Raw genomic sequence first — 24,626 nt, 5'->3', positions numbered from 1 at the left:
TTATATGCATCCCATGCATTTTTCTTCTCTGTCACGAGTCTCATTAGTTCATTTGATAACCATTTAGGCCTAAACCTTGAACAATATTTCTTCATCGGTATGAAAAGTCTAGTAGCTTCCACGATTAATTCCTTGAATGCTTCCCACTTAGAATTTACTGTTTGTAACATCGTCAGTCGATCCCACTGTACAGAATTTAAAAACTGTCTGAGACCACTGTACTCCCCTTTACGGAAGCAAAAACCCTTTCCTTTACCCCTGACGGTAGTTACCTCTTTGAGTAAATCCCACTTCAGCACACTGTGATCACTGCCACCTAGTGGTTCCTTTATCTGCATATATTCCTATACCTTTATTCCTATACCTTTATTTACCTGCATATATTCCTATACCTTTATTCATATTCCTATACCTTTATTAAGGTATAACATAACACTATACAGTGGATTACGTATTACTGCATTAGCTTAGTACAGTAAATTAATCAATTAAATTTATTAACCTTATTAATTTTCATTATTAATTAATTAAATCTTGCCCCAGACTAGAGCAGCAAAGCAACGTGCACAAAGTGGCGGGAGTGCTGTGGCTCAGGGGACAACCAAAGGGTTTGATTCTCCAAGGCATCACAGCCAAAAAAAATGTGCAACTTGTGAAATGCTTGCATACTTTATTGAACGGGACATGATATTGCCAAGGGAGATGTCTTTATGTGCTCAATGTAATCAGTGTGAAGAAGTTAGGCGCCAATTCAGTGTTGTTATGGGCTTTTATGAGAGCTTGAAGAACAGGGTAGATGCCCTTGAAGGACTTAAATTTGGGACCCATCAAGCACTCAGCTGCTCGCATCAATGCCAGAGTTTGCACTCGATGATCTGGCAACACAGAGGCAACCTTCAGGGCAGAATGCGCTGGTTCCACAGGAGCCAGTTATTATCAGTGATTCTTATTGTCAGAGAGAAGGGAAATATATTGTGCAAAAAGGATAGGTGGAACAGGACCAGGGTATGTCTGCTAGGGGCAAAAGTTAATGATGTTGTAGAGCAGATATCATCTTTTAAGGGCACAAAGGGTGATATTGTTGTACACATTGGCACTAATGACATTAAGAGTAGGAGAACTGTGGGCTTACTTAACAAGTACTGGTCAGTGTTGAAAAAAAAGTCTCGAGTTAGGGTTAAATTTGAAAGTGTGCAATTCTGCCTAGACATGATATGAGGGAATATATGATAACCATATCAATCAATTCGGCCCTAGAGAGATTGCACAAGGCTCATTGGGCAGAATTTTTCTCAGCATCGTTTGTGCTTGTTAACAGGAGAGATTGTTTCTACAGGTATGGGATACACTTAAATAGAAAGGGTGCAAGAATATTTGCTGATGCTATCGAAGCAGTGTTAGGTGGTTCAGAAAACTGCTCCAGCTTGGGGGAATTCACAGATTAATGGCAGCAACAAGCTGAGGTGAAAGGTATTCTTGCACTGCTTCTATTGGAAAGAGCAGCAGCCTTTGAAAGTGACGGCTTCTGGGAGACATCATGGAACAAGTAAATACATGGGTTGTTTTAGGGTAACTAAGAGTAAGAATAGGTGCATATACACCAATGCTAGGATTATAGTAAATAGATTTCATGAATTTGAGGTTCTGGTGAAGACATTGAAGGCTGATGTTGTTAGGATATCAGAGACATGGTGTCACAATGAGATAAGGAGTGCAAAATTATAATTTGGGGAGTACAATGTGTACAGAAAGAATAGCCAGAATAGAAGGGCAGGAGGGTTGATGCTTTTAGTTAAGAAACATACAAAATCTAAGCAAGTGCTTCCAGTTTGACATGGGTGGACAGTGCTTATGTTGTTAGGATATCAGAGACATGGTGTCACAATGAGATAAGGAGTGCAAAATTATAATTTGGGGAGTACAATGTGTACAGAAAGAATAGCCAGAATAGAAGGGCAGGAGGGTTGATGCTTTTAGTTAAGAAACATACAAAATCTAAGCAAGTGCTTCCAGTTTGACATGGGTGGACAGTGCTTATGTTGTTAGGATATCAGAGACATGGTGTCACAATGAGATAAGAAGTGCAAAATTATAATTTGGGGAGTACAATGTGTACAGAAAGAATAGCCAGAATAGAAGGGCAGGAGGGTTGATGCTTTTAGTTAAGAAACAAACAAAATGTAAGGAAGTGTTTCCAGTTTGACATGGGTGGACAGTGCAGTGGTGAGTCAGTTGGGTGTGGCATAAGCACTGGGAAAACCAAGTTGAGAGTAGTAGTGTGTTATAGGCCTAATGACTCTGATGAGTACAGTGAACAACAGTATAGGGAAATTGAGTGGGCCAGTAAATCAGATTGATTTATAATGAGGGATTTTAACTTCCCAGATATAGACTGGAACTTGTGTGTTGTTCTCTCACACACTAGACTTTTGTGGATTTATTGGATGATTATTTTCTACAACAGCATTTTTGAGAGGCAACCAGAGGAAATAATACTGTTAATCGGATTATCAGCATTAAATCTTCATGCATCCAGAATCTGCAGATAAAAGAACCACTAGGTGGCAGTGATCACAGTGTATGAACTACCATCAGGGGTAAAAGGAAGGGTTTTTGCTTTCATAAAGGCGACTACAGTGGTCTGAGATATTTTTTTAAAATTTTAGACAGTGTGACCAACTGATGATATGGAATTAACCTTGGAAACTACTAGGCTTTTCATACCAACTAAGAAATACTGTTCAAGGTTTAGGCCTAAATGGATGTGAGATGAACTTATGAGACTTGTGGCAGAGAAGAAAAATTCATGGGATGCATATAAATCATCAGCATTGCCGGATTAAGGCATGGGCCAGTAGTGTAGTTATCTGGGGCACCAGAAGCTGAAGAGCAAGGATAGGATTTTTTTTTACAAAACTTTAAGCAGATTTCTAGAATATGGAAAAGGATGCAAAAATAAATCTTTCTGCCCAGGGCATGAGAATACATTAGTCCGGCACTTATCATTAGGTGACACAGAAGCCTGTGGTAGATATGCTGGTATGTAATCAAGTCAAAAAGAAAATTAGGCAGGTGAAGGCAGATTACAGAAAATAATTGGCAAAGGATGCAAAGAAAAACAGCAAAGAATTCTCTACTTATGTAAACTCTAGAAGGAAGGGGATGAATCAGGTTGGTCCACTTGATATTGACAGTTTTTTTTTTTTTTTTTTTTATGTGAACCCCAAACACGAGAGGTATTAGAACCTATAGTACTTAGTACCATGCTTGGGTTGGAGGTTGAAAAGACGAAAGAAGATATTTGTTGACATTGGACTTGAACTTCTGTAGATTGTAATTTTCAGGAAATACGTATGAAGGGAAGGTTGTTCCAGAAAAGGCAGTTGAATGAATAAATGAGGAAGATGAAAAGTTGGTTTTGTGTATTTGAAGTTGGACAGTAAATGGATGTTGGCTGGAGGCAGCATGTGTTCGGACTGTTTTGAAAGAGAGAGCGGGAATTATAGAAGCCAATTCAGAAGAACAGTGCCCATGGAAGTATCTGTAGAAGAGGCATGCAGCAGAAACAGTACGTCTATGAGAAAGCGAGTGGAGAGACTCTGTTAGAGATGAATCATTAATTAACCTAACTGCCCTCTTCTGAATGGAATCAAGAAGCCTAAGAGAGGTTTTAGGGGCACCACCCCAGATGTGGGAACAATATTCCATGGCAGGGCAGATTTGCGATTTATACAGAGTGAGCAGCTGTTTGGAAGAAAGGTAATGCCGAGAGTGAAAGAGAAAAACCAAGTTTTTTAGATGCAGAGGAAGCAATATTTGTAATGTGCTTGTGCCAAGAGAAATTAGAAGTCAGGGTAATCCCCAAAAGAGATATATCATTTTGCCTAGAAATTGGAGTGTCACTAAAGATAAGCATAGGAGCAGAAGAATCCTTTTTGCGAGATTAGCATTAGCATTAGCATTAGTAGAGGCATATGATGCAAGAAAGCAAGCTTATTCAGCATCAGCCAAAAAAAAAAAAAAAAAACCCTCTCCCATTTCACCCCTCCGTTCGTTCGAAATACCTGTCCAGTTGAGCTTTAAATTTGTTTAGGCTATCAACTTCAACAACAAGTGATGGAAGTCGGTTCCACCAACCAACCACCCGCTGGCCAAAGGCAAATTTCCGCACATCTATCCGACATCCGTCCTTCCTCAATTTGAATTTATGCCCTCTGAGGTGATTATTCTGAGAAAGATGAAGAATCCCATTGGCATTGAGCATGCTCAAACCATTCAAAGCCTTATACACCTCTATCAGATCACCTCGCCGGTGCCTAGTCTCCAGACTCTGTAATTTGCAAAACTTAAGCCTTTCTTCGTAAGAGCAACCCTTTGTTCCATTTACTAAACTTGTTGCCCTTCTCTGTACCCGTTCCAGAAGCTCTACATCCTTCTTGAAATGAGGCCTCCAGACCTGTATACAGTACTCAAGATGTGGCCTAACCATTGCCTTATACAAGGGAATAATCACCTCCTTATCCCTGCTAGAAAAATTCCTGTATATCATTGACAAGACACCATGAGCTACTCTTGCAGCTCGTCTGCACTGCTCAGAGAACTTCATATCTGCCTGCACAATTACCCCCAGGTCCTTTTCATTCTCCACCACTGTCAGTGTAGTACCGCAGAGTTGATACATTGCTCTGGGGTTACTGTTACCCATATGTAGTACTTTACATTTGTCAATGTTAAACTTCATTTGCCACCTCTCAGCCCATCTGTTCAACCTTTCCAGATCCTGTTGCAGCAGCATAGCGTCAGTAGTGTCCTTACGACCCTGCCAACCTATGTATCATCTGCAAACTTAGACATTAAACTTGATATCCCATCATCAATATCATTCATAAACACCGAAAACAACAATGGACCCAACACTGAACCTTGAGGAACTCCACTAATAACATTAGTCCACGTTGAGCAGTGTCCATTGATTACCACTCTCTCTGTCTTCTGCCACTCAACCATCCCCTTATCCATAGCAGCAATTTGCCTCCAATGCCACACTGCTCCAATTTGTGCAGCAGTCTTCCATGTGCAACAGTATCAAAAGCCTTTCTAAGATCCAAATATATAATATCAAAGTTATTCCCTGCATCCAGTTCTTTTGTGACTACATCATAGTATCCAATCAAATTGGTCAGGCAAGACCTGCCCTTAACAAAACCATGCTGCGTCTGAGCTATAACTGAATTCTTGTCTAAATGATCCTGCAGTGCTTCTTTAACCAGTGCCTCCATTAATTTACCTGGAACAGAAGTTAAACTAACAGGTCTATAATTACTTGTGTCAGCCTTTGATCCTCCTTTGTGAATTGGGGTTACATTTGCACATCTCCAGTCTATGGGTACCTCCCCTGAGTCCAAAGAAGCTCTCATAATTATGGCTAGGGGTTTGCATACTTCCTTTGCTGCCTCCTTTAATATAACTGGATAGATCCCATCCACCCCAGGTGCCTTTTTTATGTTTATCCTCAACAAACTCTCCTCCACTTTCCTCTCAGTTATTACAAAATCATCCAGCTCACTGCCAATGTTTACTTTACCTACATCATTCTCCTTCCTGAATAACTCCTCATGCGTGAATGTAGATGCAAAATACTCGTTTAGATTGTTAGCCACCTGAGCAGGATCCTCAACTGTTGAACCATCAATATCCAGTGGACCAATCTGATTCATCCCTTTCCTTCTCGAGTTCAAGTATGTAAAGAACTCCTTTCTGTTTTTCTTTGCATCCTTTGCCAAGGATTTTTCGTAGTCTGCCTTTGCCTGCCTAATCTCCTTTGTGACTTGGTTACAGACCAACTTATATCTATCATAGGCTTCCATGTCGCCCATTAATTTGTATGTATCCCATGCATTTTTCTTTTCTGCCACATGTCTCATTAGTCCATCTGACAACCATTTAGGCCTAAACCTTGAACAATATTTCTTAGTTGGTATGTAAAGCCTGGTAGCCACCAAGATTAGTTCCTTGAATGCTTCCCATTTTGAGTTTGCTGTTGGTAACATCATCAGTTGGTCCCACTGTATAGAATTTAAATACTGTCTCAGACCATCATAGTCGCCTTTACGAAAACAAAAACCCTTCCCTTTACCTCTGATGGTAGTTACCTCCTTGAGTAAATCCCACTTCAACACACTGTGATCACTGCCACCTAGTGGTTCATTTATCTGCAGGTTCTTAATGCATGAAGAATCACTACTGATAATCAGATCAAGAGTATTGCTCCCTCTTGTTGCCTCACGAACATGCTGATGTAGAAAACAATCATCCAATAAATCCACAAAAGCCTTGCTAGTGTGCGAGTGACCAACCCACAAATTCCAGTCAATATCTGGGAAATTAAAATCCCCCATTATAAGACTCTCTGATTTACTGGCCCACTCTATTTCCCTGTACAATATATTATTATACTCATCAGAGTCATTAGGCCTATAGCACACTCCTACTCTCAATTTTGATTTCCCTATGCTTATGTCACACCAAACTGACTCGACACTGCCCTGTCCATCGATGTCAACTGGCTTCACTTCCTTTGACTTTATGTGTTTCTTAATTAATAGCATAACCCCTCCTCCCCTCCTGTCCTGTCTATCCTTTCTATATACATTGTATTCCCCAAATTCCAGTTCCGCATTACTTATATCTGTGTGACACCACGTCTCTGATATCCCAACAATATCTGCCTTTGATGTTTTGAGCAATACCTCAAATTCATCAAATTTATTTACCAAACTCCTAGCATTGGTGTACACGCAGGTATACATGCACCTGTTTCTATTCTTAGCTACCCTAACACAACCCATGTGTTTACTTGTAACGCAATGACTACCAGCAGTCTCTGAAATATCCTGCATCTTGTTTTTCAGACTTCTGCTCATTTGAATAGAAGCAGTGCAAGAATCACTTCCATTTCTGCCAGTGGCTACTGTTAATCTATTAGTCCTTGTATCCCCCCCAACTAGCAGTTTTCCGACCCACCTAACACTGCCTCAACAGCATCAGCAAAAATTCTTGCACCCTTTCTATTTAAGTGTATCCCATCCCTGTAGAAGCAATCTCTCCTGTTAACAAGTACAGTCCAGGCTGAAAAAAATTCTACCCCTTGAGCCTTGCACAATCCCTCCAGGGCCGAATTGATCGACAAGGCTCTCATCATATACTCCCTCCTATCGTGTCTGGGCAGAATTGCAGACACTTTCAAGTTCAACCCTAATTCACGGCTTTTTTTCAACAGTGACCTGTACTTGCTAAGTAATTCCGCCGGTCTCCTACTCTTAATATCATTAGTGCCAACGTGTACAACTATATCACCTTTTGTGCCCTTAAAAGATGATATCCGCTCTACAACGTCATCAACCTTTGCCCCTGGCAGACATACCCTGGTCCTATTCCACCTATCCTTTTTACAATAAGACAAGACTGAGTTTTAGAAGGGTTGAAAGCAACTAAGTTGTCTTTGCCCCACTGAAGAATTACCTGAAGATCGGCATTTAAGGAATTGGTAGCAGATTTTCGAGAAGTTGAAGCTGATTGAGCAGGGTAAGGTTTCTCAAAATGGAAAGTGGAATGCAATGTGCTATCATCGGCAAAACTGTGGATAGGATTTCCAGTAAATGGAAGAAGGTCATTAATATACAAGAGGAAAAGAGTGGGTGAAAGAACTGAACCTTGGGGAACACCGGCATTAGTGGAGAAGTTAGAAGACAGAGAGCCATCTACCATCACCCTCAGTGAGCGATCAGAGAGAAAACTGGATAACCAATTACTAAAAAACAGTTGGCAAACCATAAGATGGAAGCTTGTTTAGAAGACCTTTATGCCAAACACGATCAAAAGCCTTTGAGATGCCAAGAGCAACTACTTGTGTTTCACTGAACCTTTCCATTGAATTAGTCCTTAAATGGGTAACATAAGCCAGAATATCACCAGTGGATCGACACTGATGGAATCCATACTGGCTATTGTTCATCAGATGGAAGGTTTCTAGGTAGTTTAAGAGTTGGCGGTTAATTGATTTCTCCATTACTTTAGAAAGAGTAGAAGTAATTGGAATTCTGTAGGGAAAGGAAGACAGAAGCTTATTAAACTGTAACAGGGAGCTATATGATTTTGTAATAACTGAGAGAAAAGTGGAGGAGAAATCGGTGAAGCTAAACATAATAAAGGGACCTGTGGTGGACAGAATCTCTCCAGTTATATTGAAGGAGGCAGCAAAGGAAGTAAGTAAGTAAACCCTTAGCCATAATTATGAGAGCATCCTTGGACTTAGGAGAGGTCCCCTCAGACTGGAGATTTGCAAATGTATCTCCTATTCACAAAGGGGATCAAGGGTGACACGAGTAATTACAGACCTGTTAGTTTAACTTCTGTTCTGGGGAAAAAATAATGGAGGCACTGGCTAAAGAAGCATTACAGGATCATCTAGACAAGACTGCAGTAATAATTAAGACACAGCATGGGTTTGTTAAGGGGATGTCTTGCCCGACCAATTTAATTGGATTCTATGATGCAGTCACAAAGGAACTGGACGTAAAAAATAATTTTGACATCATATACTTGGATTTCAGGAAAGCTTTTGATACTGTTGCACATGGAAGGCTACTGTCCAAATTGGAGCAGTATGTCATTAAGGCCAAGTTGCTGCAATGGATAAAAGGATGGCTGAGTGGGAGAATGGTAATCAATGGAAACTGCTCTTCGTGGACTAATGTTATTAGTGGAGTCCACCAGGGTTCGGTGCTGGGCCCATTTTTGTTTTGTATATTTATCAGTGATATTGATGAAGGTATATCAGGCTTCATGTCCAAGTTTGTAGATGATACAAAGGTTGGCAGGGTTGTTAATGACAGTATGCTACTGCAACAGGATGTAGAAAAGTTGGGCAGATGGGCTGAGAAGAGGAAACTGAAGTTTAGCATTGAAAACTGCAAAGTACTCTATATGGGTTACAGTAACCCCAGAGAAATGTACCAACTGTGTTGGACTACACTCGGGGTAGTGGAGAATGAAAAAGACCTGGGGGTTATTATGCAGTCAGAGATGAAGTTTTCTGAGCAGTGCAAACAGACTGCCAGAGCAGATCAGGGGTCTTGTCAATGATAAACAGGAATTTTGCTAGCAGGGATAAGGAGGTGATTATCCCCTTGTATAAGGCAATGGTCAGGTTACACCTTGAATTCTGCATACAGGAGGTCTAATTTTAGGAAGGATGTAGAGTTGCTAGAATGAGTACAGATAAGGGCAACAAGATTAATGAGGGCAACGAAGGTGTGCTCTTACCAAGAAGGGCTTAAGTTCTGCAATTTGCAGCATCTGGAGACTAGGCACCTGCGAGGTGATCTGATTGAGGTGTATAAGGCTTTGAATGGTTTGAGCAGGCTCAATGCTGATGGAATTCTTCTTCTTGCTGAGATTAGGAACCTGAGGGAGCATAAACTCAAATTGAGGAAACTCAATTGTAGAATAGATGTACGGAATTTGCCTTTAGCCAGCGGGCATTTGATTGCTGGAACAAACTTCCATCTGTTTTTGGAGAAGTTGATAGCTTAAATAAATTTAAGGAAGAATCTGAGAAACTTTTGGAACGAATGGATGGGTGAAATGGGGAGGTTTTTTTTTTTTTTTTTGCCTGATTCTTTTATAAGCTTGCTTTCGTGCATCATATGCCTCTGCTAATGCTAATGTCATGCAGTTCCACAATCAGATCATACTACTCTGAACTTCCCTCACTACCATTAGCTTGTTGTCAAACACTTTTCAATCAGTCTCCACGTGGAACATTTCACACAATTTATCTCACATCTTAGGAAATGAAGTAAATATAGAAGAACTTTTAATGTATATAAAACATATTAGCTTGTACAGGAGTGTATAATTTAACATGTATAGCGACATACTGCTTGTAATAAACTATGAAAGATACAATTTGGCCTCGGTAACACTTGTCATTAAACCTAATATCAACAATAACAACAAGCAAACATAATCACTGCTGATAATCAAATCAAGAGTATTACTCCCTCTGGTTGCCTACATAGTGATCTTCTCGCTAGTGCTATCCAATTAACTTACTATGACATTAGGAACAGCTTGTGGAAATCCCAGATGGTAAATAAACCAAACAGATTGGGAAATATATGAGGCTATTGCAAAATTAAATGCACATATTATCAAGCAAAAACGTGATGGAGCAATGCAATACGTAACAAATAAGATAACAAAGCAATGCAATATATAACAAATAAAGTTATTCAAGCTGCTGAGCAGACTATTTTAAAAAAACATCTACACACTTCCCAAGTCACCGCAAGTCATGGTGGAATGAAGAATTGTGTTCAAAATAAACAAGAGAGAAACAAAACCTGGACTACTTTGCAAAGGTACCACAACTGCAGAGAATCTAATATTGTTCAAGAAAACACACACGAGAGCCAAGTACATTAGAAGAGCCAGCAGAAAGACTTCCTGGATAGAATTTGCATCTGGATTAACCAATTCCACACTATCTGAAACTGTCTGGAATAAAATCAGCAAAATGAGTGGCATTTTGTTGATTTATTCCATATCAAATTAACCCAATTCTGATCCTAAACTGGAATGGGCAAATCACTGCAGAGCCTTCAAAAATAGCCATTGCACTGGATGAAACTGTTGCCGAAACATCTGCAACCACCTTGTGTACTCCCTTATTGGAACTGTTAAGTTCTATTAATGCCTTGATAGTGAACTGTCCAAAAAGTCATTTATATATAAGGCAAGAAAAGAAAAGCACAAACTGAATTTTTCTATAAGAAATGACAAACAATACAACCTTTTTTAAATTCCGTGGATTAAAATGGCACTGTCTGTGACAGTGTCCATTTTAATCCACGTTCCAAAGATTGTTCCCAAATAGCATTACTAGAACTATATCACAAAATCTTTTTTCTAAACCATTTTCCAGATAATTTGCATGATGCAATAATCCCAGATTTTCCAAAACCAGGAAAGATCTCTCAGAGCTACACAACTACCATCCAATGGCTTTACCAAGCTACCCAGTAAAAGCCATTGAAAAAAAAAATTATTAATGCCCAACTAACATGGTTTTTGGACAGTAATAATCATATGTCTTGCACAAGATGGCTTCAGGAAAAATCACTGAACAGACTTGCTTATCAAATTAGAAAATATATACTTAATGCCTTCCTCTGAAAAGAATATCACGTCATGGTTTGTTTTGTTGTAGAAAAAGATATATAAACCAAATTGAATATAAGCAAATAGGAAATGGTGCAATTTTCACTGACTCACTTAGTTCTTTTACTGTCTTGCAGCATGCTAATGCCACAGCACAGCACATCCATTTCTACAACATGCCCAATATTCAGTATCAGATCTATTGCAAATAAATCATATCACATTCTGCTGGATCCCAGGTTACACAGTTATTCCTGTGTAGCCAGTGGGGTCAACCCTTCATCCACCAAAGCAATATAAAGCGATGGCGACAACAAACTTTGGCTAATTAAACAAATGCCTCAACCATAGCCCACTAGCCTCCCCTCCGATATGTAAGACACAAAGAAGTGTCCTTACTTGGTTATAATTTGGGCATACACATGACACACTCTTACCTGCTTAGAGATGAAGATCCTCCTCAGTATTATTACTGTCAAATTCCACTAATGTCAATGCACTTGATAGTGAACTGTCCAAAATGTGAAAGGGAACTTCTTAGTGTTGAATTGAATCCAGAAGACAACCTAATTCTCAAAGTGATTCTAGATGATGGCTAAATATTACTACCATTTTCCTTTTTTTTTTTAAGTTAATTGGCTACCTCCAACACACAAGTTCATATTGCATCATTTATTTAGGAGCTACATTAATATAATGCAGAGTCCCAGTATTTTAATATATACTGAGACATGATGGAATTTCTGAGCATCAACTCCCATGAACTCTCCCAACCTAAGCTAGGCACATTATAGCCAAAGTTGCTCCCGCACTAATGGCTGTCAAACAACAGCAACAACTGATTACAGTATTAATAAAAACATCAATAAATGTGCTTCAGAGGAAAAACACTTTCTTATTGGATGGTAAAAAAAAAAAAAATTAACTGCTGTAATTACTAAAAAAAATACTAATGTACTACTAAAAAAATTAACTAGTGTTAACTGCTTCTTAAGGAATAATTATAACAAATACATGCAACCTTTGAGAAATTCAGTCAACTTCTCACATGTTGTAACAAAGATTTGCTAATAAGTTTTGTTTCTTTCCTGTGGAAAGAAGATTGTCAAAATTTGTCACAATTATAAGTTGTCATATAGCTGATGAGCTTTGACTAGTTATAATGGTGACAAAAACTTTAGTTGTGTGCAGTTAAGAGTATTGTTGGTGCAAGTCAGGAGGTTGCTGTTTATGTGGTTAATCTTAACCACAGATTTAATAAAGTGTATATTTTTTTCAGTTGTATTCACTCTAGGCATTCTCTCTCTCTCTCTCTCTCTCTCTCTCTCTCTCTCTCTCTCTCTCTCTCTCTCTCTCTCTCTCTCTCTCTCTCTCTCTCTCTCTCTCTCTCTCTCTCTTGTTCTAAAGTGATGTCAAACTGATTATGACCACCCATACATACCTGTAATTTCAAGAGCAGTTTATACTAAGTTTACTGAATAAGTGATAGAACTAAAAGAGAGAAATATCTCATTTTATTGCATGGATTCATGAAGATGTGCAATTGTTGTTATGAATACTACATGCTTTCTTAATATTTCCAGATTGAAAATGGACCAGCTTTTAAAAATTCTGGATTGTAAGAAGCTGGTTTTTTACAGTTTCCCATATGTCTTCTTATTTTAAATAATTAAAAAAAAAAAAAACATATTTAACGAAATAAATTTGTATATGCATGTGTATAAATGTTGATTTTTTTTTATCATAAGCCTGGGACACTGGGTCAGGAAGGGCTAATTGAGAGTTGCAGCAAAAAATAAGTTTGGAAATGCTGATATAATTGCCTCTATTAGTTCTAGTCTGTCCACCTTAAAAAAAAAAAAAAAAACTCACATACACAAAACAATATTTTGATTTGTACCTATTACTGTAAAAGGTAATAAAGAAAATTAATGTCATTTACTTCTAATTATTATTAGTCAATTTGGACTTTAAATGAAACATCCAAATTTAGATCACGTCATTTTTAACTTTAATTTAAGTTATTTTGTACAGATAGTGCATAACATTATTTTCTACATCGTTACATACAGTCATACTTAAGATTTCACATTTTCAGTGTAACATTATGAATTCATATAGCTACCTAAAAAAATTATGCTATACTACCAGTTCAATAGCTGTTTGTATTTTGAAAACTAAGGCTAATTTACCAAGGTGTACTTGCTCCAGAAACAATGCAATTACTTTTGGTCTAAAGCTCACACAATGTTATTTTTATGAACTCTAAGAATATGTGCACCAGGGCCCTGAATCCAGTATTGTCCAGATAATTTAAGTTACATTTTTTTTATAAGTTATGTTTAGATATATAGCTGTAGCATGATCATATTTATATTTAGATAAAGTATGGCAATTATTTTTGACACTATTGAACCGGTCAGTGCCTTTCTACCATGTTTTGTACATAATAAACTGTCTATCAATAATCATATGAGATACAATTAAAATGATGCCAATTATCGACTTGGACAGTTCACTTGAAACAAAACATGATGCAAAGGCACTAACCCATTCAATAATAATTAGATAAAATATAGATGGTTTTGTTGAATTTCAGATATTACCAACGTCTTAATTATTTCAAGATAGTTTCAGGCTTTTATTTTTTTGTTGACTGCTGAAAACATGGGAGCAAAGTTGTTTAATTTGTACATTGTCAATTTTGAAAAATGTTTTACACACAGAGAAGGTTTCTTCTTAGTTTTTTGTATAGTAACTTATCAAAATTGGGCTTGGCACTTTTTGTATCTTTCTTTTATTTCTTAATTCTTAGATATATACAAATCCAGCTGTTTCAAAAATTCTTTGGTTCATTTGAGCCTCATAATTTTTTCCCTCTTTAATTAATATTTGGTAAAGTTTCTCGACTGGAAATGCAGAATAATATGTATTTCTTAATTTATCCCATCTCTTATGACAATTTGACATAACAGCATATGTTAATAAAGATGAATTCACTTAATTCACTTCATTTAGAATTCACTTAATGCAGATTTTATCTGATTCTGATATGCATTGATGATTTGACATTAAAATGCTGGTTTCTTCACCAGCTAAAATTTCCATATTAACTTACCAAAAGTGTGTTTCTCATCTTCCAGTTTTAAAAGCTCTTGGGGAACATATGTTTACAACAAAGGAAAAATGAGAAAAAAAACTTAATTGCTTGAAGCGGGACCTGAACCTGCAATGTGTCTGGAAGAGTGAATTAACGAATTAAGCTACCGAAACAGTGTGAGTAACCCTATCTCAGATTTCCTTTTGAAGTAAAAGAACGGCAACTTTTAGCAAGATATGACATTACATATAATAATTAATTCTTCAGCTGGACATGGGATGATGATGATGATGTGCTCTTTAAACATTAAAATATTTAATTGATGATTTGGTTGGTTATGCAAAAAGCTGCTTTTGTAACTTTGCTGATGATGTATGCTTTTTTGCAGCTTTACCATGTGACCAACATAATAATTCTACAACATCAGTAAATAAAGATTTGGTGTCAGTATTATCATGCTCAAGATCATGGAATCTTTCATTCAACACTTCCAAGTGTAAGTTCGCTAGTCTCTTTATTTCTATGTTTATGAATTCTATCTCTGTGTTAGGTAATTAGTTTCATTTGAAAAAAAAAAAAAAGAAAGAAAGAAAAAAAAAACTTCCAAGATGCAGTTTACTTGCTGTTTCACTTATTCTTCTATTATTTGAAATTGCAAGTTCAGAAAAGTTCCTTTGTAAAACAGAGCATTAGAGTAAGTTTTAAAACATCAAAGCTCCATTTATTTTCTCTACTTTCTTATTCCAATTTCTTTTGTTCATTCTCTTTAATGTTCTCTCTGCACTTTAAGGTAACAAGATTACTTGTTTTTTAATTAACATTAGTATCAACCTTTCACTGATTCCATTCTTTGTCAATAACAAATGAAGTGCCTAAATTTACAGGAATCTTATGAGGTACTGAACAACTTTTTTATTATATTAACAGGTGTGGTATTTAGTAAAGCTAGTTGTTTTTGTCATTCCTCCTTTAAATAGTTGCAGTTATTCTATTCCAAAGTGATAGTTTTATCACTGTTCATTACTAATTGAGGTCTATACTTCTATTTTACTTTAGAATATGTATATATTATAAATTTTTAAACGTAAGGGCATAGTAAATATGAAATCAGAAAGTATCAAATACTGTGCTATTACTTATCAGTTTACTCGTTAATTCTTGTCTTATCCTCTTTTTTTATCAGATGTGTACTCTTATCAAATAAGCTTCTTTTTTTTTTTTCGTGTTATGGGCATTCATTTAGTTTTCAAGCAGAACACTGATAATGCAATAAATAAAAAAATTAAAAAAAAGCTCAGCATTACACATTAAAATCCTCCTGGAGAACTTTTCAGAGGATCATATAAGTGAAAATAATAAATCTTAAACTACTTCTTTAATTGCTTATAATTTATAGTTGTTTGTTAAAACTGTTATAATAATGTACAAATAAATTAAAATTAGAATAATAGAATGAAACAAAATCCATTGTGTGATATAATGTGTTTTTAATAACCATCAGTTATGTTTAAAAAAACACTAAAAAATCTTCTCCATCTTTTCATAGACTGATAAATGCATTCATAGACACCATTGTGTTGTCTGGGCATTCTGCAGAGAATATCACCTTCATATGATATTTTAAATGAACTGCATTCTTTAAGATGATCATATAGTTTGGGGAGGATTATTGGGAGAGTGTGGAATAGTTTCTATAATATAGACATATTTTCCTATTACCACTAGGATTCTTCTAGTTAAAAATGCTAATCTTGGTGCAGTAATCATTTGTTAAACAGAGATAAAATACTTATACTATATATCTAACTTACTTATCATTTAGTATATACTGTAATTAATATTAAAACTTGTATAATATGTTATATTATCAGTATATATCTTATAGTGTATATCTAACTTATTTATTATTTTTTAAGTCATGTTGTTCAGAAACCATGATATTACAAATAGTTCTTTATATATTTTATTTTCTAAACAAAAAAATTAAAAACAGAGAGACATTTGTCTGGGCCTATTCTTCAGTATATAGAAATTATCAGATATGGTCAAATGTAATTTTTTTGTTACTGCCACATTTTTAAAATTAGTTTTATCTATTAGAGATGTGATTCATATTGCATTTAACTCTTTAACAATATAAAGTAAGTTTACCGTATAAAAATGTGTAATGAAAAAAATAATAGCTAAAATTTCCTAGGTTGCCAAAATTTTCACCTCCATAATCAGTGTTTGATTTTTTTTTTTCATAACATATTTATAAAAAAGTGCATTTATTATTTTTATAGGGCCAAAAGAATTTATTCCACTTCTGCCTGTTTTAGACACATTACCATATATGCATAATATGCCCATTGACTTCACTACGTCCGTATCTGCCTGTCTGCATGTATCAACTCAATTCCCAGTGGACAAATTTTCATGAAATTTTATATTGGTGCCTTTCAGAAAGATTTGTCATGCATTCCAAATTTCATTAAAATTTCACCAATAGAAATGGCAATTATTATTATTTATTTGTATTTTTTTCTATCTTCATATAATGACTACCAATAAATGGATTCTCATGAAATGTTATATTTGGGCCTTTTACAAGATTTGTAGGCTAACCCAATTTCATTAATTTGTCAGTCCATCTGCATGCAATAACTTGACTTCCAGTGGATGAATTTACATCAAATTTTATATTTAGGCTTGTAGAAAGATTTATCAAGCCATTCCAGATTTCATTAAAAATTGGACTGGTAGAAAGCTTAGACAATAAGCTTGATGATATATCTTCATCAATATCATTAATAAATATTGAAAACAGTAAGTGAGGGGTCCAGCACTGAACTCTGTATTATTACAGGAAAAATATAGTGCTCAAAAATATTGCATCCTCATTTTTTATGCCATATACTGTAGCTAATCTTTTAGAAACAGCTGAAAGTACATAAATAAGTAATAACAATACACATATGAAACTATTAATTGCAGAAAAATTTACTTTTATGCCTTATGGGTAAATATACAACAAAATTAGTACTTTCCTCCAAAATAACAGCATGTTACTTATGATTCATATAATAACAAAAAATCTATGAAATCAGTGATGATTTTTTTTTTTTTTCATTACTTTGCTCATATTAGGATGACAGGTAGCTAGATAACCAAAAAACACAGCAAATTGCAGAACCTTATCTAGTCCAGTTGATGACTGCTGCACATCATTGTGCAGCAGTCATCAACTGGACTAGATAAGGCTCTAAGTGTATTCCTAGGAAATCTCATGCAATAACTTGACAACTTTCAGTGGATGGATTTACATCAAATTTTAAATTAGGAATTGTAGAAAGATTTATCAAGCCATCCCAAGTTTCAAAAAAAATTGGACTGGTAGAAAGCTTAGACAATAAGCTTGATGATATACCGTCATCAATATCATTAATAAATATTGAAAACAGTAAGGGAGGGGCCCAGCACTGAAATCTGAGGGACTGTATTAATATTAGTGCTAAAAAAAATTGCATCACCTCATTTTTTATGCCATATACTGCATATATGAAACACCCATTTTTCATATGAAATGAAGCTAATCTTTTAGAAATAGCTGAAAGTACATAAATAAGTAATACCAATACACATATGAAACTGTTAATTGCAGAAAAATTTACTTTTATGCATTATGGGTAAACATACAACAAAATTAGTACTTTTATCCAAAATAACAGCACGTTACTTATGGTTCATATAATTAACCCAGGGGCTCACATCTGGTGAGTATGGGCTTGGCACACCCAGGGGTCCTGAGCTGTATATCATCATTCATCTCTTGGTGATTTCTCCTCTACTTCTCTCTCTCTCTCTCTGAGGGTAACTTGGAAATTTTTTTTTTAGCCGGTGCAGCATAAGCCTCAGGCTTCCTTGCACTATATGGCTAGTAATAATAATAATAATAATAATAATAACAAAAAATCTAAGAAAGCAGTGGTTTTTTTTTTCATTACTTTGCTCATACTAGGATGACAGGCAGCTAGATAACCAAAAAACACAACAAAATGCAGAACCTTATCCAGTGTAGTTGTTGACTGCTGCACATCATTTGCAGCAGTCATAAATTGGACTGGATAAGGTTGAGTGTATTTCTAGGAAATACCAAACATGAATTAATGTCTCCTGCAGCTCTGAGTGTTTTTGGTATCTTTTGCATTACTGAACCATCCATTTTTCATATGAAATTAATCATTTCAAAATTACAGATAACTGTTTATTACAAAAACTTGCAAGCATCGAGGCAAGTAAAGCTCCTGGAGTTGATGGCATATACAGAGTATTTTTGAGGAAGGCTACTAGGGAGTGTATTGAACCACTGAAATTAATTATGAGGGCATCTTTAGACTCAGAAGAGAGAGTCTTTTGGATTGGAGAAATGCCAAGGTATCACCAAGTCTGGTCCTTGAGACTGTTGCAGACATTCTCTCAGAAATGTCAAACTGAGCTTCCTGCTACCTGGGAATTTAAATGCTGACAGAGCTGAAATTCAAATGACGCTCAAGTCAAGTGTACTGATTTTTGGGTGAAGACCAGTCATTCTGTGATAACCAAACCTTCTGCTTGCACCGTCACGATGGTGGGACTGTTAGTAACCCCGGGTATAACCCACCATGTACAAGTCCTGAATTATGGCACCTAGTATACTTGTTGTAACTATCCAGGTGCAAACCAATGTAGGCAACATCCAGGTGTGGTATACACACCAAACAGTGGAATGCCCCCTCTCTGTGTTTCCAGGCAATGCTAGGTGGTAGATGATTCATCAACTGGTGCAGTTCCACCACTTTGCTTATTGGAGGCTTGAAGTGGTGAAACCCAAATTTAGTCTCAAGACTAAACATGTGTTGTCTCAAGAGCAAAGCTCTGGCAGCCCCCCCCCCCATATCTATCATCGTGACAGTATGATTGATATCTTTTGAGGTTATGATGGCCATAATGGCAGGATCCAATCTTCCTTAAACTTTGAGGATGCAACTTTAAAATCGTATTCACAGGCCATTTGCTAGGTAGTCCAACAGACGAAACCTATTGGTAACTCTCTAGGAGGTTCAGATCACCTAGTGTATAATCTTGCTGCCCCTACTTTGCTAGATCGTGAGTGGAGGAAGTCAGAGTAGTGTGTATGCACAAATATACGTGGTCTCAGTTCCAATCTCAGTGATGTCAATTCACTTCAGTCTGGCAAACCCCACATACCTTTTCTGACAGAACCCCAATTATCAGTTGATTCAACCTCTGCTCATATCAGTTGTCCTACTTATTTGCTGTATAATTCCTTTCTCTTCAAAGGTGTTCTTGTGAATATGTCAGCTTTGATATTCCCTGCCAGAGACTCAGTAATTTGGAATTTCCTCATTTTGATCTTCTCTGGCTTAAAATCTCTTTACCCCATTCTGTCAAATTTATCTGTTGCCTCTATTGTTCTCCCAACTCCACTAATCACTTGGAACTCTTTGACTTCCTCCACTCACGAACCATTAAAATCACCCACCTAACAGTGGGTGATTTTAATGGTTCTTCCTTGGTGATGTTAATGTACACAACTCCAGCTGGCTTCTGTTTTATAGTCACAATGTCACAGCTAATCAATATGCTGAGGCTTTTGCAATTACTGATAACCTTGCACAGATTGTTCATTACTTACAAGAATACCAGACAATTCTAACCTCTTGATCTTTTTCTAATTGACAATTCTTCTAAGTTGAGTACTCCTCTAGAAACTTCAGACCACAACTTGGTGATGGTCTCTTCTCCAGTGGAGCCTTTCCCTCATGGCCATTCCCAACCAGTTACAAGAATGGAAAATGGGATGATCTGCAAGATTTCCTTTCCTTAGTTGGATTACTGTTTCAAATCATCTGATGTCAACATTCAGATCGTGTCAGTTATCGTTTTCCTGTATATATTAATGACCTTCTCCCTTGAAGGGATGAAATCATTTATTCTACACTCCACATTAAAATCTCATCCTTTATCTAAACCTTGGTTTTCCAATAAATGTGCTAAGTCTGTTCAAGATGAAATGTTGTGTATCATAATAGACTTGCATCCAGATCTGCAGGTTCATTTTCTGCCTACACCAAAGTTTCCAACAAGTGTAAAGCTGTTAATAATCAGTCCAAAACTAAATTTTGAATAGGCTAAGAAATTATTGGCCACAACTTTCGCCCACTCTTTCTAAACTGGATGGTAACTTAGCTAAAGATAAAGCTGACCTGCTGGCATACTTCTTTTCTTCTAACTCATGTATTGATAATCTTGGTAAACTACCTCCTACCATTCCCAGTACCATCCATTCAGTGCCTCCTGTGGTCTTTTGTCAAAGAGATGTCAGACAAATTTTGAAAAGCCAGTCTTGATACCAAGAAAGTGCCAGGTCCTGATGGTATATCTCCACTTGCTCTTAAAACCTGTGCTCTTGTTCTGTGATGCCTTTTTACTCTTTCTTATTCCATCGATGTTTTCCATTCTGCTTGGAAATTGCTCAAATCCAACCAGTTCCTAAATAGGGTGACAAATCCCTTCCATCTAATTATCATTCCATTGCACTTCTACTCTTTCCAGGGTAATGGAAAAATCTGTTAACTGCCAACTTCTAAACTATATATAAACCTTCCATCTGATCAATGATTGCTGCATGGATTCCATCAGTTTGATCTACTGGTGATATATTATGTTACCCATCTATGGACAAATTCAGTACAAAAGTTTGGAAAATGTAAACTCAGCAGTTGCTCTTGATATTTCTAAGGCTTTTGATCAAGTTTTACCTAAATAACCTTCCATCTTATGGTTTGCCAGCTGTTTTCTGTAATTGGGTATCCAGTTTTCTCTCTGACGTTCCCTGTGGGTGATAGTAGCTGTTCCCTGTTTTCTAGCTTGGGGTGTTCCCCAAGGTTCTTTTCTTTTTTCCACTCTTTTCCTCCTGTATATTAATGATCTTCTCCCTTTGACCAAGAATCCTATCCTTAGTTTTTCTGATGACAGCAAATTGTATTCCGCCATCAAATTTCTGAAACCTCACCCTGATCGAACAGCTTCAACTTCTCAAATATCCACTACCAGTTCTATAAATGTTGATCTCTAGGTAATTTTACAGTCATGCATTACCTTAGTTGATTTCAATCCTTCTAAAACTCAGTCCTGTCCTGTATCTTGCAAAAAGGATTCTTCTACTCCTATGCTTATTTTCAATGATACTTAGTTTTCTAGACAAGATCAGGTATCTCTATTAAAGATTCTCCTGACTTCTAATCTCTCTCAGCATAAGCATATCTCGAATATGGTTCCTCTGCATCGAAAAAACTGGGTTTTCTCTTTTGCACTCAGCTTTACTTTTCTTCCAAACAACTGCTCACTCTGCACAAATCGCTACTCCGCTCTCCCTAGAATATTGTTCCCACATCTGGGATGGCAGTGCTCCTAAAACCTCTCTCAGGTTTCTAGCTTCCATTCAAAGGAGGGCAGTTATATTAATTGATGACCCATTTCTAACAGTCTCTTCACTTTCTGTTTCTGCTGCATGCCTTTTCTCTAGATACTTCCGTGGGCATTGTTCTTCTGAATTGGCTTCTATAATTCCCACCCTCTCTCTTCTAAAGCAGTCTGAATGCATGCCACAGCCAGTCAGTTTCCTTTTACTGTCCAACTTCAATCTCACAGAACCAACTTTTCTTCTTCTTCATTTATTCCTTTGTCTTCTGATTTCTGGAACAACCTCCCTTCATACATATTTCCTGAAAGTTACAATCTACAGAAATTCAAGTATAATGTCAACAAATATCTTCTTTCATCTTCTCAACATATATTAGGCTTAATGTCTAAGTTTGCAGATGATACAAAGGTTGGTATGTTGGTTAATGACAGCAATGACTGTATGATACTGCAATAATATCTAGAAGGCTACTGACTAGGTGTTTTTTCAGGAGCCTCTAAATGGAACTTTATTGATTTGATTTGATTTAATGGTTTTTCTCTAACTTAGTAGTGTAGTATTTATTTGTAATTCCCTGAATAATTTGGTGTATTTGTTCTTTACTTGGCCATTTTAATTGCTTAAAACCACAGTTGGCTTCTGCCGGCATCAATAAGAACACTGATGATGAGGCTACTGACTAGATGTTTTTTAGGGAACTGCTAAGTGGAACTTTATTAATTTGAAGTTATTGTTTTTCTGTAACTTTTGATTTAAAATTAATAGTGCAGTATTTATTTTTAATTCCCTGATTAATTTAGTATATTTGTTCTTTACTTGGCTCTTGTAATTGCTTAAAAACCACAATTGACTTCTGCCAGCATTATGTTGTATCAACAAGAATGTTCGAATTCTGCTTTAACATTGTTTTAATATTGATATAGGAGATACTTGAAGGTTTCTACAGAGCTTTGTAACAGTGTAATCAGCATTATAAGAGGCTTGTAAACTAAAATTTATACACATATGTTTTTTTTAATAACCTAATTTTATCATGCAGTCTGTAACGTTATGACATTAATATTCATAGAGCCTTTAGTGTCTGTGATTTTACTTGGATATAGTATTGCAAATAGGTTGCTTGAGAATTTGAATAATGTAGGTGGTAATAGATAGATAAATTAATTAGTAACTATTATATAACAACTTAAAATTTACAAACTTAATGGTGCAGTGTAAAACATATAACATAAACTTGATAGGAGGTACAAAATACATATAACTGAAACTTGGTAGGAGATAAAAAATACATATACCATAAACTTTACATTGCAATATATGCCAATTTTTAATTATCATTCTTTTCAAGCTGTTACTATTCACTACACATTGTTATTAATACATTGTGTATATATATATTCAGTAATGTAAACTTCATAACATAACTGATATGTAGTATTATTACTGCATTAGGATATAAGTTTAGGTAATATTTTTAATTATATTGAATTTGAATCGAAATCAGGCCTCAGACTAGAGCAGCAAACCAAAAGGCTCAAGATAGTGGGAATGCTGTGGCACAGGGGAAAACTGAAGAGGGCGGTTGTCCTCAATCACAACCTTATGAAATGTACTGCTTGTTTGATGTTTGCAGTATCAGGAACGGGACATGATATTACCAAGGGAGATGTCTAGTGTGTGTTCAATGTAAAGAGTGTGAGAATATTAGGCACCAACTCAGCGTTGTTATGGACCTTTATGAGAGAACAGGTGGATGCCCTCGAAGGATTTAAATTGAGAGTCCATCAGACTATCAGCTGCCCACATCAATGCCAGAGCTTGCACTAGATCATCAGGCAATACATCAACCTCAGGGCAGAATGCTCTGGTACCACTGGAGCTAATCTTTGTTGGTGAATTGATTGTCAGGGAAATAGAAAATATATTGTGCAAAAGGCATAGGTGGAATAAGACCAGGGTATGTGCATGCTGGCGACAAAAGTTGATGATGCAGTGCAGATATCATATTATAAGGACACAAAAGAGGCGATATTGTTGTACACATTGGCACTAGTGACATTAAGAGTAGGAGCTCTGCGGACTTACTTAAAAAGTACAGGTAAAAGTTTACAAAAAGTTGCGAGTTCTTGTTAAATTTGAGTGTCTGCACTTCTGCCCAGACATGATAGTAGAGTATATGATGAGAGCCGTGTCAGTCAATTTGGCCCTGGAGAGGTTGTGCTGGTCAAGATATCAAATGAAGACATTATTGGGATATCAGACATATTGTGTCACATGGATATCAGGAATGTAGAATTTCAATATTGAGAGTACAATGTGTACTATGTCAACTGGATGCAGAATAAGCATCCAGTTGACATAGGTAGACAATATGCAGTGTTAAGTCAATTTGGTGTGACATAAGCACTGGGAAAGCAAAAATGAGAGTAGGAGGTAGGAGTGTGTTACAGGCCTAATGACTGATGAGTACAATGAATAGTTGTAGAGAGAAATAGAGTGGGAAGGTAAATCAGAATGACTTATAAGGGGAAATTTTAACTTCCCAGATATTAACTGGAACTTGTGAGTTGGTCACTCGCTCACTAGCAAGACTTTTGTGGATTTACTGGATGATTATTTTCTACTGCAGCATGCTCAAGAGGCAACCAGAGGGAGTAATACTCTTGATCTGATTATCAGCAATGATTATTCATGCATTAAAAATCTGCAGATAAAAGAAACACTAGTTGGAAGTAATCACAGTATACTGATGTGGGACTTACTTAAAGACGTATGTTGCATCAATGATAATGAAAAGAGTTGTTGCTTTCTTAAAGGTGACTGCAGTGCTCTCAT

The 24,626-nt window shown here is 36.4% G+C and overlaps 1 protein-coding gene across 12 annotated transcripts in view; it reads left to right on the top strand.

The window, feature by feature from the left end:
• LOC150078475 (nuclear factor 1 X-type-like) overlaps positions 1–24,626 on the top strand; it is a 798,656-nt gene that overhangs the window by 471,474 nt on the left and 302,556 nt on the right. For 6 of the 12 annotated variants that reach the window (XM_090384797.1, XM_090384789.1, XM_090384790.1 and 3 more), the window contains one exon: positions 14,712–14,819. The exons of the other annotated variants lie outside the window; for them this stretch is intronic. In XM_090384797.1, coding sequence (XP_090240923.1) covers positions 14,712–14,819 — 108 coding nt within the window. The remainder of the gene's footprint in view (positions 1–14,711; positions 14,820–24,626) is intronic. 12 annotated transcript variants of the gene reach the window in all.

Source organism: Mastigoproctus giganteus, chromosome 11 (assembly GCF_048544385.1).
Source record: "Mastigoproctus giganteus isolate SK-2022 chromosome 11, ASM4854438v1, whole genome shotgun sequence".
Classification (NCBI taxonomy): Eukaryota; Metazoa; Arthropoda; class Arachnida; order Uropygi; family Thelyphonidae; genus Mastigoproctus; species Mastigoproctus giganteus.
Note: the sequence above shows the minus strand (reverse complement) of the source record. Positions and strands in the feature narration are given on the sequence as shown.